Genomic DNA, 22105 nt, shown 5'->3' with positions numbered 1-22105 from the left:
AAACTTTTAAAGTAGATATTTTCTTACCTACAGGACTGCATAAGACCAGCAAGGCTTTGAAAGAATCCCACATCCTTTTTATCCTTGAGGTAGTCAAGCATTTTCTGCAGTAAACACAAATTATTTATGCAGAGAATTAATGTTTATACTATGTGTTAATTTAGTTTACTTAATATTATATAGTTTCTAGATTACTCATGATGCTGGTATTTTGAAATATCTCTATTATTTACGAATTAGATAAAAGTCTTGGAGAGAAAAATCCAGTTATTGAAAGTTAAAAGAACATTTAATACTCATGTCCTTTACAGAAAAGAACGTCATCCAACTTCGATATTCCTTGCTAAAACATAGTAACTAAAGTCAGCAAGATCAACAGAATTTACTGTTTAATACAAATACAATTTTGACACTACTAGGCCTCCAATTTGTATTGACACTATAGCATTTCAGCACTGGACCGGGCTTGTCATGACATCGGATTTTTTTAGATTATTTTAGCTGCAACAGCATGTTAGTAGTCATGTGAATATTTTTAAAATTTGTTTTAGCTTTACTGTAATATGTAATACCTATCTGGTAATAGGCTACCATAACAAGAAGTTATTCAGTGGAGTGAACTCTGATTCTGGAATGTAGTGTGTTGTTGAAGATATAGGATGATACCTATATCTCAGTTGTGAACAAAACCCACAATGCTCAAAGATACATCTTAGTAGGAATACTACAAGAATTCATAGTGTGAATGAGGTAACCTCCGAAATGAAAGATCACATAAGCAGAAAGTATTAACAAAATGTATCAGCATAAGCCCAAGTCGACCCAAGACCACAGAAAAGGAATACCCCCATCAACACCACCATACTAATCAGAGCAAAGAACTCCAGGTGATGACGGCTTTTCAAAACCATTTTTGTACCTCTCCCCCCACCCATACCATTCTTCACAAGGAAGACTGAGGAGTTGATCTTAGGAACTAAAGGAAAATCGGAAAGGTGAGCATAACACCAGAGAAAATGTGTAGAAATGAGGCAACTGAAAAAATAGTAATTATAACTGCATTACTGATGCTTTTGTAAGTACGTAATGTGACTAGTAGTATTAGTATTATTGTAACCATACTAATAACTGTTTGCTACATTCTGATTAGTTAAGACTTCCTCAAATAATTTTTAAAAATTAGGTTGTAGATTAGATTACAAATTTAAATTACATAATTATATACAAACGTCATGATTTTCCTAAGCAATCTATTATCATGATATCGCTGGTAATGGTTCAAGCCAATACTTTTCTGCACAATTTGTGGTCTTTCTGGTCAATGGTAGCCCCTGAAAAGATCATTATTTTTGGCTGCTCTCAGCTGCTTCAGTGGTTGCTTAACTTGGGATCTTAACTGTTCCCAGTTGTCAGTATTCTTCAAACTGTCCTACAGTGATGTAGTAACGGCAGGTATGAAGCCTTCTGGACTCTGGAATCTTCAACTAGTAAAGAACACTGAATATACTATCAGGTACTTCTCTTCAACGGTGCAGAATACTGTTAACATATCAGACTTGTTCACTGCTCACCACATTTTCTTAGTATATATTAGTAAATAAAGTTTGACTTCACTCCTTTTATCACTAAACCTCTCCATGCCATAAGCTAAGGACTTCTGAAATTCTGTAATTTTTTTGGTGAAGACTGAGGTCAGCAATTTTGCTCTACTGGGTGCAGGACAATGGCAATCTCCCAAGAAATCCTTCAGTCCCACAGAATTCTTGTAGAAGCTAATGATTTAACATAAAATTTCCCCTTTTCAGCTGAATTGCAAACCAGTTTTCTTTTAGCCTTGTATTCTGCAGATTAACTAAATGTATACAAATAAATATCTATCTACCAACCAAGATACTTTTGTACACTATTTTCTTCTTGGAATGAGAGTCAGGATAAAGCGCATCTGACAAATAGTCACATTACATAATGTACTGCTACAATAATAACAACCATTGTGTAATTATCTATACTAACTAGGATGGGTGAAAATAAATTAGTACCTTACCTGTTGAACGGTAGAATTTCCTCCATTTAAGATGGCAATCCCTAGCTTTAGGGTAGCTGCAACCATTGGCCCCATCTCACCTTAAAATTATTTTAAAATATAATTTTAGATTATATTTAAAACCAAGAATTTTCTATTAACTTATCTGTACAATGACTTAACTGGTAATTTATCAGGAGAGGCCTTTTTGTTTCTTTTGTAAAACAGACCTGTTTTGCTTTCACAATCTCTAGAGCGACCTAATATCTTCCTGAGTGCCTACAGACATCGTGCAGTGTGCAACAGCACACAAAAGAAGCAAGATATAAGACAGGAAGAACTGAGCTCAATGAATATAAGCCACGTTTCATTCCCAAGAGCAGGAGTGTCAAACTCATTTTCACTGGGGGCCACATCAGCCTCACAGTTGCCTTCAAAGGGCTGAATGTAAGTTTAGTACTGTATACATGTAACTACTCATATATTTATACAGTCCTAAAATTACATTCAGCCCTTCGAAGGCAACTGAGAGGCTGATGTGGCCCCCAATGAAAAAGAGTTTGACACCCCTGCCCTAGAGCATTCAACAGTTGATTAAAGGCTGGGTGCACAATTTTAAGCTAGCTTTCAAGTTTTACAACGTGACTTCTCTGCATGCCAACCTAAATATTTTTCCTGTTTCTTCAGAAAAACACAGTGATCCAAAGCATTTAGTTACAGTAACTGAAATTTGTAAACAGCAACTTTTAAAACATCACTACTCTAGAAACAAATCACAGAACAGACAATGAAACCATCAAACCCTAGAGTAAGATGGTGTCTAAGGGACAAATGCATCACTTACGCTTCCAAAATGTTTCATCAAAGTACACCAATAAAGTAGTTATTTGGGGAATGGCAGTGGAAAATAGAAAAGGGCCAACGTCTACACCTAGTTCAAAACTGTACACACCCCAGAATTTGGGGGCCTTTCTCTCGTGTAGTACTAAATCTATGGTTTTTTTAACACTTCCTCTCAACCATCATTAGGAATAAAAATAATTATGATAATAACTTCATGAGAATTATTCATAACACTTTTCTGGATCGGCTGTCAATAATTTTTGAAACTTTGGGTGCATTTTGAAAGCAAACCTTATTGCCAAACATCTGCAGGCTTTGCCCAAGAAGAATTACAGTAAATACAAAGATCATTAGAAATAAGGTTTAATACATCATCTACCCAACAAAACATTACCTTTACTTGCACTGATTGTCTGCAGAACCATCTCAGCAGCACCCCGGTCATGCAGTCTGGCTTGTTGATACAGAAGTTTTTGCTTCTCCATTTCTTTTTCCTGAATAAAAGTTCCAGTCATTTAAGATGAGGACTTCAGTTACTATCAGTTCACCAAAGGTTTTTGGTTTTCTCTTAGTATATGGGCTCTATGGCAACATCATGGACCATTTTAATAGATACAATGCTACTGAACAGATATTTAACATGTTCAAGCAATATTCTCCCCTTGGTGTTTTTCTTTAATATGCTTTTAACAGTTAATCTGAAAAGAGTTATCTCAATTGTAAATCATTAGGTTAATTCAAAGCCCATATTCATAATACATATACTGCATCTATCAAACTTGCACTTTTGTGCTGTGTTTTTGTGCAACAGTTCATACTCTTAATATTCTTCTATAGAGTAACCATAACTTCATACTGCTCAGTATGCGTCTCTTGAGTTGCAAGTTGTTGCTGAACACCAGAGTAACAGAAGCATCTCGGATTTTTTTTCAAAGCATCTCATTATATTACAATATAGATTGCCCACCCTACCAACAGAATATTTGATAGAATACACTGTGCTTTTATATTTTGCACTCTCTAGCGGCAACAAACAATACTGCATGGCGTTGCTTGAGCAATGGTGAAGTTTGTTCTTTATAATTTAAACTACTACTGAAAACATAAAGAAGAACATAAAGAGCAAACATAAAGGCACAGTTCATTCCAGATGAGTTTGAAATTTCACCAAGTTAATTGAGGTTTGCTGGAGAATTGAGGATGACTAAGCAGTATAAGTTGCAAAATGGAAGTTGCATAGAGCCCTATGACAGTGCGTCCATCGGATGGCGTGGCAAAAAGCTTACTCAAAAGGAACATGACACAATCAGTTAGTATCATGTCCAAAACCACAACGCCCAAAACATGTATGACCTAAAAGCAGGAACAGCTGCAGCAGAAGTAGCCAGAATGACAGCTTTGCTGCCATAAACTTTCCATCCAAGTTACGGAAAAAAGACATTGGAAGATGGAAGAGGTTTAAAAAATGAAGGCTTGCTAAATAGAGGGTATGAATAATAAATTAAAAAAAGAAGAGGTAAAAAAGATAATATGTTCAAATGAATGAAAAAGAAACCTTTAACTCAAAAGCAAACCAACACAGACATTTATGCTGTTACCAGAGAGTTCTCGCCGAGGCTGGCAAATTTGTTTCTTAAATCTTTGATAATATCGTGCTGCGGAAACAAAATTCATCAGGGTTTTTTTTTTTCACACTATTAGCTCTCCTGTGGTTAAATTGTATCTTTTTTCCTTAAATTATGTGACAGATCTAGATGGAGGCACAAAAAGGAAAAAAAAATATGGCAGCTTTGCTTCATATTGAGCCATGCTAAGGTTTGAAAGTTTTGCCTTCATGTTTAAACCTCTTCCTGGGAGTTCAACAAAAACAAAACAGAAACATACACACACACACACACACACACACACACGACACACACACAAACCACCAGAAAATCATGACATCACAGGTTGAATATAGCTACAAAAAAATATTTTCATTTGCTTCAGAAGCCACTGAAAATTGCTTAGTGTTTCTTCTTAAAAAAACTATTTCCTATTTCTAGTTGCTTTTAGTTTTAGACCCAACACTATTCCATTGCAAAGTTTATTATTCACTTTTGTTCACAAGCCTAACATCCACTCCACTACTTCCATTATATAATTATTTTTCTGTAGGTCTAATAATCTACAGACTCAAAGAACAGGTACACTCACTTCTTGCAATAGCACTACAGAAGAAGAGTAGAAACAGACAATGCCAAACAGCTTTTTCATCACACTCTTTGAAAGCAGAGACTCAAACATTTTCTACTTCATGGTTGTTTTCTTTTTAAATCATTACAAGTAAGCATATGCCAAAAGCACACATTGCGTGAAACCACAAGTTTTAGCTCAAATATGTAGGCAACAAACTTGCAAAAACTAAATAGGAACTTTAACTGACAAGTGCACCACTGAAATTGTTTATTTTCTCATAATCCATACAAAGAATGAATCTCGGACTATCCCTTGGAGCTAAGCCCTACAGAGAGATTTGTTTGCTGCTAAACTGACAGCCACAGAGCACATGCTTATGATCCAGCTTCTACAGAGCACTGTTTGTTGTTTTTTGTTTGTCTGTTGGTTTAATGTGAAATTATGAAATATTTGAAGAGTAAACAGAAAAAAAAAATGTAAAGGGAAGAAATTACTTTCAACTCAACTATTCTAAGATTAATGCTTCTCTTTTGAATCGTCTCCGTATTTCATATTTTCTAAGACCTCTTTTAGTCTACAGAAAAAATCCAATTAGAAGGTCTTACACTGGCAAAATGTCTGTTAATTTTGAGTACAAGCTATGTATTTAAATAAAACACCAAGTATTGAAGCAGAATCTTTATCTATATATTCATATATATATATATATATATCTTTTATACATTAAGACTTTGAGCTCAATAACTGCTGGTTTATGCTCTATAAATAAAGTTGAATTTTTCCTAAATCACTAATTTTGGAACTCACCAGCTCTAAAATGAGTATACATAAAATGTAAACATAATACATTACAATTTCTGAAGATTAAAAATGCAGAGTTTTAAGAGTGTTAGAGGAGTTTATTTTATCAAATACACTGTCCATATTACCTAAATAAATATTTAAGTCCCTGCAATTTCACACTTACATTTCTGCTTCTGCTGAAAGTTTCACTCCCAAAAGATTTTATTTCTAGTTGAAAAATAATTCTTAACTAGCTGATATTATATCCATTATTAGTATACCTCATTGAGTTGAAGTATCCTTTCTATATCAAAACCTGTCATTACCCAGATTATCATACAACAAAAGGAATTATTTTAAAAATAATGTACATGTAGCAAAACACAAGAAAGGAAAACAAGAAATATAGAGACTATTAAACTCCCAGCACATAAAACAATTAAAATACAATTGATCTCAAAAGTGGATCTCATAATTAATGAATAGCCTAATAGTCATTTCTCTGCCACCTGTTGTGCTTCTTTGTTCTATGTACTCTTCTATAGTTTAGGAATACTGACATTGTCTCAGTTCCAGGCATTTTTAAGACTTGTGTCATCAGCTGTTACTTGTATGGTACAAGTAAATAACTCCAAAAATACTTTAAAGTGGTGTCTAGGAATCATCACTAGAAATGATAAATAGATTCAGAAATTAACTACCATATTCTTAGATACATGCAGTCAGTGGTAGTCTGTTAGCAATTTTTTAATTTCCTCAAAACTACAGCTATTTATTTTGAATGTAATAATTCTTTACAAGACTTTAGAACACCAGCTGACTCCCTGTAGTAGAGGATTTAGTAAATATTATTAAGTAAACATATGCTTTTATTTACTCTCTCTTAATGACTTCATAAAATCTGAAAAGATTCCCTGCATTCACCTTTATCACTGCTGGTGCTAGAAAAATAAAAATAATAAAAATAAAACATAGCTAGGAAAAACATGTATGCAAAAAGGGCTCTTTTGATTTGATCAGCTGTAAACAACATTCAGCTTCCTTGGGCATTAGCCTAAGTATTTTGTAATACGGTGAGGTGAGAGGAAAGGAAGCAACGTTGATCTAAAAAGCATCTGGGAAAAAAGGAAATTGAAGAGGAACATATCATCTTATACACAAATTTTTAATAAATTTCAGATAAAATAATAAAAAGCTCTTCTATGTTTTGTAATATAATAGCTGAAAAGACACAAATATTATAGTAATCATTAATCAAAATTTTATTGTATTCAAACTGATATTCAGAGAAATAGGTACTGGTGTTTTGCTGACTCTCCCCAGTAAAAAATGCCTGGGAGAAACAAAATGTATCATGTCATAGCATTAGATTTTATGCCATACATATGTTACTCAATATCAATAGTCAGCATGAAAATCTGCATGGGTACAAAATAACAATTGTTTTATCAACATTATATTTCACATTTGCTAGCATTTGAATAAAATACATTAAAAACTTTAATGTTATACCAGAAATATATTTTTTACATACAATATATAGTTTAAAATATACTAAAAAAAATATTACTCTGTGTTAAAAATAAATCTGAGGTACAAATTCACAGGAATAAAGATATCATGAAAGACAACCTTCACTATACATTTTATTTTGCTTTCATTAAAATGTCTCCATTTCAGCTTGCAGCGATATCTTTACTGATGTCATCTTGTTTGCACTGTTATTCAGTTACATCTTCCTCCCTGGCAAGAAAGGTACTTTAGTTTCCTACATACTGCCTCCATCCTCTTGGCATGCTGATGAGGTCACCCAAGATACCCATTTCTATTCTGCAATCAGTCAACATATTCACTCCTGTTTAAGCAGAAAGGGACTGACAAAGTATTGAGTCTCTAGAAGGAAAAATATTGTATTGGATGACTTTCAAACCTGCATATTCTGAGTTTACAATTTTTTTCTCCAACATTACATAGCTATAAAATTGCCCATTACTTTCAAGCTGTATCACCCTTTCTTGTTTAAAGTTGGGTGGCAAATTTATGTATTTGAAATAGCTGACATAGTTGTCTAACTCTCTATAGAAAAGATTAAGAAAAAAGGGTAATCGAACATTTATAAGATTCTACTATGACTGGAATTTGCTAGAGCAGCAAATCTTATGTACAGGGCTAAGTTTGATAAGGTTATTACCTAATTACTGCATTAAAAATAAAAAAAAAGAACCCAGATGCTACAAATTGTAACTTAATCATTACAATGTATTTGTTCTTCAAAGTACAGCACTCCTTCACCCCAGGACTGCCAAAGGCCCTGCCTTACACAGATCTCAGCTAGTTCTGTTGTGCTACAGCAGTGACGCGTGGCCAGCTGATGTGTGAGCTGAAAGCCAGGGCAGATGGATGCCTGGGAGTCCTCTTGAGAAGTACCACACTAATACTGGTATAAGCAGCAGAAATGTAGTGGGAAGAAATGCTGATAAACGCAGAAGATGGGAAGCAGCCAGAGGACACAATAAAAGATCTTAAAAAAGAGTCTTAGATCATAATTTATAATTAAGCCCTTGAACTGAAACCCAAAGAAAAGCCTGGGTTTATTATTCACTTTGTAGAAAAGATTCTGTACAGGACTTTTGCAGCACATTTTCCATAGTCAAAGGGAAATTGTTCATATAGCGCAAAGCAGATTTGCCAAATAGGCAAGAAACTGAAATAGGAGATGACCTGATAATAAAGAAGGCACTGTCCTTATGTTATTGATATTTTTTTAAGTGGATTAAAGACTTTTTTTTTTTTTTTTTTTTTTGTATACAATAAAACACAAAACAACAACAGCAGCAACAGAAAAGTTACTGATGGAAATAGGGTGTTGGGGAACACAAGGAGGAAAAATAAACAGGGTCCTGGCATCAACAAATTGCACAATATCAACATCATTGGTATGTAAGACAGAACAAAAGAACTCTACTACCCTTATGACAACATGTAAAAACAGATCAAATCTTATTTAACCTTAGGTCTGTGTTTTTGTAACAGATGTATAAAAGACTTATCCTGTAGTTGCGGACAGTGAAACCACGTATTAGGTTGCATCCATTCCATTATGGGTAGGAAAAACTAATGAGAAATGCATTTTTGCATACTAATTGGAATGTTTAATTACTAAGAACTGATGAATTGATCATGCAGTATGATCTTAATTTGTATCATTCTTTGACAGAAATAGGTATTTTTTAAAAATACAGGGTATATGGTCAACCCATTTATGCAGGCTTTGTGACAGTGACAGATAACAGTGACCATCTCTGAGCTTGCATTATTTGTGTGTACTGAAACTTTCAAGTCTTTTGGTGTGTAAGATAAGTGACAGCACAATGTACAATTTTGAGAAAAATCTAGTGAATACAAAAGTCTGTCAACCAGCTGCTACCGGTAACAGAGATGAAGAAAACTGACATAGGAAGCTCTATCTCCTCCATTTTCTTTCAGTGAACAGCCAATTTAAACCAAATTATTTTAAAAATATGAGTTAAGTTTTGATTCATTTTTCTGAGTTCCCATTCTATATGTGTTTAGAGCACATCAATATATGGCAAACCAGTAGAGTTGAATACAAGAACCAATCTGCATTCAGCTAGTGAAACACTTTGATGCTAAAGAATCTCCTATCAGATATTATCAAGGGGGACACCGACACCAACTCTACAAGGAGTCAGTTTAACATTCTGTTCAGTATGATAGAAAGCTAACTTACCAGACAAAAGGCAAGGAGCAAAGATAGTCATAACAATTCAAAGCAAATAATCGTAAGCAAGTGTAGTCAGGCTCATCGTAATGTACAGACAACTTTATTGTGGGTTTACATTGTGACCTCCCTACTGCCCACATAGTGATCCCAATACAGATTATTTGTACAAAAATGAGACTGCACTGCATGAGATGTGGCCATGAAAATTGCCAATAAAATACATTTGTTTTTCTCACATTCTAAGCTTTTCCAAAGGTCTCTGTTGCTCTGACTGGAAAGATTCGGGACTTCAAACATCGCACATTTTTCAAGTCTAGGGGAGCGGTAGAGTTTTATTCCAGTACAAATTGAACAGTCAGTCATACACATTTGAATCAGTCACATGCATACAGAGCACAGAGCACAGCAATAAAAGAATTGCCTTCAGCATTGGACACTGAGATAGATTGACAGACAGAAAAGAACACACAAATGCACACACACATGCACACACACAGCTGGCATATATAGTCTCACATCTTTACAACTGTTTCCTGTCATGCATGAAGGAAGGATTATTTATTCTTGTGGGGTTGTTTTGTTTTGTTTTTTCTTTTAAAATAAAACTTCTCAATCAGCAAGACAGAAAATTTTCTATGGAGCATATAGCATTTAGTGTATGGTAACTAGGTAAGCAGAGTGATAGACATGTAGTATTCGAATAGCTGAATTAATGGAAGGAACAAAGAAGAAATGACACTATGAGATTGCTTATATACTTCCTTTGGGGCTTTGTAATATGTAATTTCTGAGTTTGGCAATTACAATACCTTTTAAACAATTTTTTGGGAGGCTGTGTGATGGCATTCATCTTCCTGGATAATGCCTTTGTCTTATGAAGGTGAAACAGATTTGTGCCAACTTTTGAAGGAGTAAGAGTGAAGTTAATCCTGGAACACATCTTCTCTTTCCACAGCTCTACAGGAAGCTCTTTGTTTCGTGAACTGATTGTTAACAGAATTGCTAGCAAACAAAACACCAAAACCATCTTGCTCTTTTCAATGGAGAATGCTATAGTTGTTCCTACATTGCCACAGGCAAGGAACTTTTTGAAGCTACTGACTGGAGTCTGACCATCAGCTATATTTGTGCATTCCAAGTCTCAAGCAAGTCTTCTCTACTTAGTCTAGCTGCCATTAGCCACAGCACAAAGCACTACATTTAAACACCTCAGAACTAAAAATTAACTGCCCCACACACTATACCTCCTCTGAGAACATCAACACTGCAGGGCTATCAGCAAGCAGCTTGAGCCAACAATGGGAACTGAGACTTGTACTTGCATGAAGTTGGTAAGTAGGCTGGTGCTTAAGCTATGAGTCTAGAAGCTTAAGCCTTCTAGAAACAAATGGTGAGACTTTCATGATGAGACACAAAAGGTTGTGTAAGAAATTTAGTCAAAAAAGAAAAAAATTAACACTGTGAAATTTCAGAGCTGTTACGTCTATGCTTTCAGAGAAAACATGGAACAACTAGGAATCACTTCAGGTATGGAGTAGCTATGGAGTTTCTATCAAATACTGTCACAATGAAGGCTAAGGACTCAGTCTGTTCCAAAGGAAATGAATCACAGACAAACTATTATATAATTGGTGCTCTCTCTGTGACAAATGTTGGAAAAAGAATTCTACTTCTGTATCAGAAGTGCATGTCTGCTAAGATAAAGAAGAAAACTCGAACTGCTTTCCCTTAAGAGCCAAATAAATTATTTTAATCATTCAAATTAAGTCATAACCAGAAAGAAGATAACTAATGCACAAAAGGCAAGAACAAAACAATATGCACAAGCCAAATGACACTCTGTTTTCCCCAAAATGGCAATGCAACTTTTAATGATATAGTTTCTATAAATAATTCCTGGAGTATTTTAAAAGACTTTGTGCACAAGAAGCGTTTGGTAGAGATGTCATGCTGGAACTGAAATGTTAAAAATGTTTAAGACCCTTTAGTTGAACTTATCCAAGATGTTGGGCCTAAAAGTCACAGAATCAGACCCAGACAAATACACACATATTTTTTTTGTTTTACCTTGCTGCGTTGTGATCCTGTCACCTTAAGGAAGGGCAAGGACAAGAAGTAAAATAGCAATAAGAAAAAGAAGTCCAAAATTTTTTTTTGCAGGTGACTGACACAAACACAAAACTGTCTTTTGAACTGATTAACACATTATCTGAACATAAGTTTCATAGCTACAAAAAATAATCATGAAAAATGAATAGGATCTTCTCTCAAAAGATAAAGTTGAATGCTGAACAAGGAACTCGTTATAATTTAGATAAGGAGCACCAATAAATCCCTTACTGATAAATTTGTTCATCCACCTCAACGACATACTATTTATAAATTTTCACATTTATAAGCACATGAATTTTGATAGTTAACAAGCATGCACGGGCTAACAAAAAAAAAAAAAAAAAACAAACAAAAAACAACCAACCAACCCTCCCTCCAACCCCCCAAAAGAGCCCAAAACCAACCAAACAAAAAAACCCACAAACCAACAAAAATCCCCACAACACACCATCACACTGAAATTTGGATTCATTCTTAGATATTTACCAAAACACAGAAATTTATATATTACGTGAGTTGCAACTCAACTGGACTAGAACTTCTGAGTGACTGAAAAGAATTTGGTATTGGTATTCTTTCTGATTTCTGTATACAGCCAAAGAGGGAATATATACTTAAATAATTCAGTGCTATCTCATGCAGCAGCATCATGTAGAAAACATACAGAATATCTCATGTACACAAAACAATGGGAGTAAAAATAAATATGCTCCAAAACACTCCTCAAAAATCAAAACAATCAATATATTTAGAAATACTTTTAAGAACTAATACAACCATGCATTTCATGTTTCTGTGTTTTAGTAAATGTATTAAATATAAGCATTAATTGATTTGAAAGATAAGAAATTTTAATTTATTTTAGCATGTAATAATTCTGACATTACAGTATGAAAAATATTAACAAGCTAATTCCCTCAGTGCCCCTCAGAACAGATACATTTCTTGTAAACTCCATTTTATTAATGGAAGAAGAGAGACAGATCCCAGGACAAACACATGACAAGGACTCATCTTTTACTCCTATAATAAACTCATATGTGTTTTCTTATACAGTGATGACAACTGAAATCTCAACATTGAACAACAATAAAAACAGATTCCCTATTCTAAACATAAGAAAACACTTGGCAATATTGATGAATAAAAGCTCAACTTTTACTTTTACACATATGTGAACGTAAAAATACTGCGTAAATTGCTGGTATTTAATGTAAAATACTACTGCAAAAAGCAGTATTATTTCAGTATTTTAACCATTCAAACTGAAGGTGGGATGTGATACTTTACAAGACAAATTGACTTCCGGAATAATTTATTATCCATACTATTTCTCTTCAACAACTGCAAACTTAGTCAATCATATAAACATGTACAATCTGTTAAATTATTCTCTATGTACTCTTATATTATGTGTTAGTACATAGGCTTTTGGTTTACTACTGTGAATCTGGTGAATCATATCTGCCAATCCAGTTTCTGGCATGCAGTTCACTGGTATAATAAGCTGCAGTAAGCCATGAACCAAGAAACACAAATGTCAGTTGGAAGCTATGAAAAAATGTCTAATATGACAGGAAAAACAAAACAGAAGTATAATCTTACTTCAAAACTCTTCACTTCTTCTTCACCATCGTCATCTTCTTCATCGTGGCAGCTCTGATACCATGTAGAAAGAAAACATTTACTGGTAAGTGGCAGGGGAGCTAACCCTCAGTTTGCTTTATGCATAATTTGTCTTGATCTTCTTCATTAATATTATTTAAGCAGAAAATATGCAAAAGACAGAAAAAAAAAGTTACCTTTGCCATAATATCAGCATAAGCCATATACAGGAAATCTTCTTCTAATTTGCTGGTTAATAGAGAGAAGGGAAAATGAGGAAGATTAGAGCCATTACAGTAGAACTGGAGCTCAAAAATATTTTTAAGCATCTTTAAAATATTTTGAAAGCATTTCTATGCTCATAATTAATTACTAAAGTCTTTTTGGAAAGTGAGTATTTGATTAACTAATATAAACTGAAAAGTAAAGCCAGATATAAACACAGTGTGCACCTTCCAATGAAGAAAACGTTTGGGTTTTTTTTTTCCATTATACCTAAAACATACTCATATTTCACAGTCAAAATATAACTGTCAATAGGTAACACAGACAGAAGGACAGGCATAATAAGTCCTGAACACAGCATCCATAACTGTGAAAAAGTGTATAGGGGCACCTATCTCTCTGCAGAAAACTCCTTACATCTCATTACAAGCCACGTTAAAATCCATTTACATACCTCAGGCTACAGAGGTTTCAGTCTTAACTTAAACTCACCATATGTACATATGCACATGTTTTGGCCTAGCCTGTGCAATCAGACTTGAACAGAGACATGAATAACTTCAAATATGGGAATCTGAAAATCTGCACACACTCTGCATTCTCTCACACCATCCCTACCATTTTTCAGTTAAGGCTGTTCGACTGAATAGTAGAATAAGTTGATGTAAAGGATCAACTCTTTTAAGGCTTTCGTCTTCTTCCGCTGGTTCCTCTCCAGGTTTCTTTAGGGAAAAAAGATTTTAAAAGTATATTCAATTTTCTATACGAAAAATGTTTTCTTCTGTACAATTTATTAAACATTAAATATTCACATATGTAATTTTGACTTGTACAACCAGAAGGAAACAAGTTCCGAGCAAAGTATGAAAACCCTGAATCCCGACTCTTAATGAAAATGAAGACTACAAAGATAATAGCATTTGCAAAGCTTTGGATTTCCTCTCCTCATAAAAATTAACCTTCTTCCCTTGATTCTGAAAATAACTTCAATCTTTTACTGCTGGTATCCAGAATGAGTGGTAACCAGATGCCAATATTTGCTACTATATTTTCTGTTCCTCTCTTACATTTACAAGGTTCATCAGCTAAAAATTAGAATTCTTTGTTCCAGGTCTTACGTCAGGTATAATTTTCACTGAAGAACTCTGAGAGGCTTTGAGGGAAATAGTTTTAGATAGAAGGAGCTATAGCAACCAAAACCAGTAATGCTGGCAGACTGAAAAATTTTAGAGGACAACAAATATATAATATATAAAAATATGACATATAATTCAATTATATATAAATAGTTTTTTCATATGGTCATTTTGCTTTCACATTTAGATAGCTCGTTAGTTCACTCTAAAAGAAAAATGTAGTCCTAAGTACTATAATGGGATCCAACAAAGCAGTGTTTTGAAAATAAACTATACGAAATCTGCCCTCTCACTTCTTGTCTTTTGCCAAAAGAGATTTCAGAAAGAAAGTTTTGCATATCAAGTTATTCACAAAATTGTTTCATCCAGACATATTTTTTCTACAAAGCATCTGCATTTATAAGATTGCACAAGTAAGAAATCATTATAATTTCAGATGTTGTCTGTTACCAACATTGGCCACATGACAAAAACATTTTTTGCCTTGTGTGTGCTAATGTCAAATACATTCCTGTGAGAATGCTTATATGTCTCTGTGTGTATTACATTTCATATATGCCTGTGAAGTCCACCTTTTCCAACCAGCTCTACCAGAAATGACTGTTTACAGCTGAGAATTCACTTTAGTCAACATTTATGCACAATGATTGCTTCACATCCTAGTCTGAAATGGCCATAAAAGGTTCATTTCACATTTTGCAATAGGTAACAATATTTTCAGTGTCAATAACAAGATCTGAACAATGCAAATTATATCTCTAGTTATATCTCACCATTTTTGAGGTCTTCCCCTGCTCTGTATTTTAATCTCATTTAGGATTCTGACCTTTCTCTTTAATTAAATGGCAGCATTCTATACTTGGTCATGTTATCAACCAGAACCTCTCTAATGTTATCAAAACTGATGAAGCAAAAGGGCAGAAACTGTGTTAATGTTTAATACAAGTTATTAGCTTTCATAGACTTAATTCAAATTAGTCGGAGGATCAGATTCACCAATGACTGAGTTAAGTGGAACTCATTATTAAAGCATAGCATGAACACTAGGACCAAATGATTTACTGACATTTCTGGTAAATAAGAATTCTTAATTTTGAATGCTTTGACACATTTGCTCTATAGTTAAATATTCACGTGTAAAATAAAAAACTTTAACTGAACATAAGAGGATAAAACAAATACATTGGATAAGTTTTAGTTGCGACTGCTAAATGTTGGAGATTTAAATATTCAGTTTTTATATAATCTAATTATTAAACATCCGTTAAACATATTGCTCTTATAAATTATTACGTCCAGTAATGCCTACTAACAAAACTAAACAATAATTTTATTGCATAGGCTTAAGGGTTCATATAAGTTATTCAAAGCAGAAGCATTTTAACTATTAATAAAGATAGTGTTGACTACTTTATTATTTTTAATATCAAATATTAAAAATCTAGTTCTCTTAGAGGTTTGATCCGTTGAATCAGAATTAAGAATCAGCAGAACTAAGCTCCTCAGATAGAGGACTTGCGTATACTTTTTTCTTTTAATATACAGAGGCAGAAGAAATAGTGCTACTTTTGTATAATTAACATAAGGACAGAAGAATCAGAGAACAAAACTTCAAGTCTAGTACAGTCCTCTGCTTTAGAGGATGTCTTCTATACTTCAGAGAAAGCCCCTACCACAGGTCTATAAAATGCCTGGATCTGGCAAAGCCAGGAAAGGAGGCATTTTTTACTGCATTTCTCCCTTTAAATTATTTTCGTTTAGCAGAAAAGAGTTCAAGATTGTCAGTACTGGGAAAGAACATTCCATGGGATATAACACTGTAGTTTAACAACTACAGAGAGTTAAAGGACAGGAACTCTTGGCTGTAGTTTCTGGGCCCTGGATTGTTCCAGTTTTCTACCTAATGTGTGAACTGTTCACAAACTTCAGACAGTTCTTCAAGCATACACTGAAGAACCCAAGACTCCTCCTTATTCTCCTTCCAGATGCGTTCTGCCACCACAGCCTGGTCAGTGATTCCATTTTGACAGTCCAATAAATCTTCAATTCCTTGCCACATCAGGGTACAATTTCTCTAAGAGGGACAGAGAACATTCACCAGCATCACAACCACGTCTTTCATGAAGTCCACACAACAGTTTGGGTCAGCTCCAGGGAGCTGAAGAGCAGAACCTCCAATTCTCACCCTCCACAGGAGTGTGATAAAGCAGCACGAATCTGATAGAAATTTATTTAAAAAATATACAGAATTTTGTTTGCTCTTTTGAATAAAGCTGCAATACATATCTCCTTAAGAGAACGCTGTTGACACATGTATCTGTATGCTTGAAGAATTGCAAGGGAATGCCTGTAGTCCTTTACTAAAGGATAATATAGCAGTCAGTCCAGTCTGTTTCTATCTTTTACAAGACAGATTTTCACATAAGCTACCTGCCAGCAGATACCTGTTCAAAATCTTATCAAAGATATTGTTTCATAGAGAAGGTAAGGAGACAACCCTTTACGTCACAGTGTAACCAAACGACCATGCTGAGTTACTTCTTCACACATACATACCTGCATACACATATACACATACACATAAAGAGCTATATTGTGCCGCATTGCATATCTACACACACATGCTCTCAACTGCAAAAAACTTAATTATTTTTGCTAATGAACCTGCATTATTTAAAAATTCATAGTGTGTTAGGGCACATGAAGATATCAGTTTAAGAGGCTGCATACAAAGTAAGTATTTGCAGAAGTCTCTTGCTTTTTCACAGTACTTGATTATACAATAAGAATGTCACAATAAATTAATTCTGAATGTGTGCAGGCAAAAAAAATCAACCTCCATGGTCTGCTTAGGTTGAGTTCATTGATGCTCATCTTCCTTCCACTATTTTGATCCTTATTTTCAAAATTATTCACAACTTGGGTAGTTTTTAAGCATAAGCTTTAAACAGTAAAAGCAAATTATTGTGGTTTGCATTTGTTTGATTTTTTTTTCCTTTTTTGTTTTGTTTTTATTTTTTTTTTGTTCTAATAGTAATTTTCCAGTTAGCTTCCTCTATTGCAGAGCAGACTCTCCACACAATAAAAAGCCTTATTTCAGACTGCGTGCTATTGGTCTTCATAGGGACTAAAACATTTCCTAGTACAAGTTCTTGCACAATCCTCAAAAAACTACCTTTCTGTGTGAGAATTGTAAGGGATGAGAACACCAGGCTTTACTGAAAAATCACTCTGGGAACTAACTGAGCTAAAGACATGGCTCTAACACTTTACTGAAGGGAAAAATCATCACCTCTCTGACCAGCTATACAAGAATGAACATCCTCTTCATGCTTTCTGAGAGGCTGATTAATTTAAGGCTAGAATTCTTCTAGGTTCATATTCTATCCTTTTGATTTAATTGGCTTTAATACAGGTTACAAAGTCTTCAAATACATAAAGGTTAACTGCAAAGAAAGAAGGGAATAGGTCATTCCCCTTCTCCACAGGGCAGAAAATAAGAAATAGGGCAATGACAGCAACTGGCATGTAATTTAGACAAAGTTTTAAAAGCTTTATAAAAGGTTACTGAAATCCTGAAGCAGACTGCCTGAGGGAATTCTGTAATCTCCTTCATGTGTAATTGTTAACACCTATCAGAGTGACTTGTTTATAGCTACCCCTTTGGTGAGAGATAGCTTAGGTTATATCTTATGTACCTCATAGACTTATTATTATACAAGATGAATGTTAATCCATAATACATTCCCATGACCCTTTGTACCCAAACATACTGCTAAGTCTTCTATCAGTTTGTCTTCAAAATAGTGTTCTTCTGTTTCAATCCAAGATTTATCATAGCCTTGAAGAAAGAGATTGACAGCTCGGTGCCTAAAAAGGGAAATTTACAACAAAAGCTGTAAATGTTCAAAGAAAAGATTTGGTCAATATGAATTTCATTTAGCTTGGACAACTGTCCAGTCATTACAACTGCCATTTAAAAGTAAGGCAAAATTTCTCTGGTAAAATCTGCCGAAAGTATCTATTTTAAAAATGGTGTTTACATTAAAATGCTCTATTTGAAATATTAACTCGATTAACATTAACCTGATTTTTAAAATATAATAATGATTTTAGGAACAGATAATAAATAAAACTTTAAAGAAATAGAAGGACAGCCAATAAGTAAAATTAATTACTCTGTCATATTAGCGAGTTTTATTTTGAATAGAAAATATTTTCATATCATCTTAATTTAAATATTAAGATAATATGAATAGATAACTTTGGATTGTGCTCAAATAATTGCAATTTTTTAATGTTCAGGATTAGACTTGTATATCTAAAATAATAAACCATTCTTTTTCCAAACTCCATGAATTTAAAGAGATGATGAGGCTAGGGCAAAGAAGGTAAACCAAGGATTATGTTTACTGTTTTGTTTGTTTTTTCTTGAGGATTCAACGCAAAATGTGACAACCAATTCTCCATGAAGAATTCTATCAATTATCTTAACTGTTTTTAAACCACGACCAGTCTAATTTACTGAAAAGGAAGAAGTAAAATTAAAATATACAGGAATATATATTTTGTATATGTATTATAAATGAATATATTTTGTATATGTATTATGAATGTATAGGCGTTCCTGCTCCAGCAGGGGGATTGGACTAGATGATCTTTTGAGGTCCCTTCCAATCCCAAACATACTGTGATACTGTGAATGCTAGTTATGTGCAGGTGACCTACTTGTTAAAGTAGGAACAGCTGCAGATGGAAATATCTTGGTTCTATTTTCAGCTGTCATGGCAGCCTCATTTCAGGCTGATATGATTCTCATGCCCTTGTGCTTCCTGGGACATACTTTGAGATTCATCCTACTGACTATGGTAACAGTAATAACAGAACAACTGAGAACATTATTAAGTTGAAAAGATCAGACACAAGTGTTCTGGACATTATTTTTAGCAATCACATGAAAGACCACAAGTCTACTTTTTCTGAATGTTCATTCCTTCCAGAATCTCAGGATTCTGAAACTTGCTTGACTACAGATCCCATTCTCTGTCAAACAAGAAAGAAGAGGAAAAGAAGCCACTGGAAAAAGTCAGAAATGCCTAGAGCATGTGTATATATTTCTTGTCTAATAGAATGCTCTTCCCAAAAGTGCAAAATAAATATGCATGTTTTCAGATAAATAGTATCTGTTTACTTCCTGATTATAGAGCATTTAACTTGTAAAGGTAACTCCATGTTTCCAGAACTATACCATGGTCTTAAGAGGAAATTTATATTCCAAGATTATATTATAGTGACACAAATATGTCAATTTCTGCATTTATCTCCTATGAAAGCTGTTGACTTTTCAGAAGAGAAAACATACCAGAAGGAACAGGTTGAACAACAGCAGGAGGAGATAACCAGAAATTTAAATTTATACTTTTTGTTATTAGTTTTGGAAGATATAAGAAAGTAATCAGATCTAATAAAATAAAGTAATATGCGAAGTACATTACCATGCAGCTTATCGGCTACTGGCTTACATGTTTTTCTTCCTTTTGTTCTCACCAAATAGCACTGTATGAATATAAATGCATTTGTGAAAGATAGAACAAATATAGCTTTTACCTTGGCAGATTATACAAAGGTGCCATTCTAAAGCAGGCAACTACTGCTCTTTTCCTCTGTTTAGATAGCAGCTTATGCCACACTGCTTTTTTGGACCGCTGAGGATGCTCAACCTGTTACATAAAATACATATGGAAAAATAAACAATGTGGCAATGTCCTTACTGTCTATGCCTACTGGCATAGTAGTAATAATGAAAAGCTGAGATAAGAGATAAATCAAGTGGAAAGATAGCAGAGGAATAATAGATGGAAAAAGTGTTCTAGACAGAAGTCAAGTGATCAGACAAATTGCAGAATCAGAATTTAGAAAGTAAACTCAAAAGCAAAAATCTGTCTTTCCTTGTATCATATAGATATTCTCCTTTTTTACTTCATCCACTTCTTTTATCTTTTAGATAGAATATTATCATCACTGAGGCCATCTCAGGAAACCTTAACTTTAACTACAAAGAATCTTCACTCTTTCTGTCTTTCATATCTAACTCTTTACATATGTACAGGTAAATTGTACACCTTCTTCAAACAATACTTTTAATTGTATTTAAGACAACTCCTTTAATCTTTTATTTGTAGTTTTTACCATGACCAGCTATAATGGGAAGGAATTAACTTTAAAAATGAGAGACAGGCACAGAGACTTAGGACTAAATCCCTTCCATAAACCTGTATAGCTAGAATGAACAGAAGATATGTCAAAACACTTCAGCTACATTTCATAATATTTCATCTCTGTCTTCAGATATATTCTCTTTCTGCATCTTAGCTCTACAGCAGCATGAGATTAAATTGGGTGCTCTCCATCCTCATCTTTTGCTCTTTCTTTTGTTCCACCTTCCATCCTTGTTTCCATCAGAAGAAAATGACTACAGTGGTCCAGAAGAGCAACCACACACAACAGTGTATAGCCTGACTGGATGACTGGGAACTATGACTGCAGGCTGTGCTATAGATCACTCCTTTCCCATGGCATATTCACAGTTGTAATTCACTTCACAACTGCTCCATAAAGATGATATCATTTGATATAACCCAGGCAACTCTTGCAGAATTAAGAGGGGCATGTCTTTTGTGAGGAATTGTTTGTTGGTCTGTGGGGGGTTTATTTGTTTCTTTTATGGACAACTGTGCTAGTGGAATAATAGCTCTTCTGTCTCTCAATATCAAAGGACTCAACAGAAGTCAGTATCTCTACCCCAAAAGACTTGGTGATTCTCCCTTGTAATAAAATAAAGCATTTAATTTAAAATATGCTGTGATGATGATGTTTATGTAGACTCGATATTAAATCCAAACACTGTTATCCAAGAAGACTTTTCTGGTTTAGTAAGATACAAAAAATCATTCATAGTTAAACAATAAACATTTAATTAAACAGACTAAAATAATGCCAAGCATTCAGTGAAATGGATAATTACACTTGTAAGATTAAATGGTGACATTCAAAAACAAATTTCTTCCAAAAGATAAAACACAAATCAAAAATATTTAAGAGAAAGGATAGAAAAGAGTTCACTGCAAACATATTTACAGTCACAAAACGAAGTCAGCACTAATAATTTAGAAGTCAGGCAAACCGAAATGTGGAAGTTAGGTAATTAGTAATAGCTTCACAAACAGTTATAAAACTCTCTATACTTTCCCAAAAGAAATAGCCTCGGCCTACACAAGCAGATCTCTGAAAATAATAGAAACAAAAACGTTAGCTGTGCACAGAAAGAAAACACAAAGAATGAACTGATCTTTGCCAGTGGAATAAGAAAGTATTCAAAGTATGTATATTTGGAGAACACAGTATTTGTATAGGGACAGCAAAGGATTACTCAACACCATCATAAAAACAGACCCA

At 34.1% G+C, this 22105-nt stretch overlaps 1 protein-coding gene across 8 annotated transcripts in view; it reads right to left on the bottom strand.

Annotated features, from left to right (window-relative positions):
- RYR2 (ryanodine receptor 2) overlaps window positions 1–22105 on the bottom strand; it is a 397519-nt gene that overhangs the window by 42504 nt on the left and 332910 nt on the right. For 3 of the 8 annotated variants that reach the window (XM_065057819.1, XM_065057820.1, XM_065057822.1), the window contains 10 exons: window positions 21900–21934; window positions 20258–20371; window positions 18424–18520; window positions 14133–14236; window positions 13487–13538; window positions 13290–13343; window positions 11640–11663; window positions 3261–3360; window positions 2045–2124; window positions 28–104 (listed from right to left, as the gene is read on the bottom strand). In XM_065057819.1, coding sequence (XP_064913891.1) covers window positions 28–104; window positions 2045–2124; window positions 3261–3360; window positions 11640–11663; window positions 13290–13343; window positions 13487–13538; window positions 14133–14236; window positions 18424–18520; window positions 20258–20371; window positions 21900–21934 — 737 coding nt within the window. The remainder of the gene's footprint in view (window positions 1–27; window positions 105–2044; window positions 2125–3260; window positions 3361–11639; window positions 11664–13289; window positions 13344–13486; window positions 13539–14132; window positions 14237–18423; window positions 18521–20257; window positions 20372–21899; window positions 21935–22105) is intronic. The other 5 variants (XM_065057821.1, XM_065057825.1, XM_065057824.1 and 2 more) reach the window with 3 other exon arrangements.

Source organism: Columba livia, chromosome 3, assembly GCF_036013475.1.
Source record: "Columba livia isolate bColLiv1 breed racing homer chromosome 3, bColLiv1.pat.W.v2, whole genome shotgun sequence".
In the NCBI taxonomy this organism is placed as follows: domain Eukaryota; kingdom Metazoa; phylum Chordata; class Aves; order Columbiformes; family Columbidae; genus Columba; species Columba livia.
The sequence above is the reverse complement of the archived record's forward strand: the minus strand, read 5'-3'. Positions and strand labels throughout refer to the sequence as shown.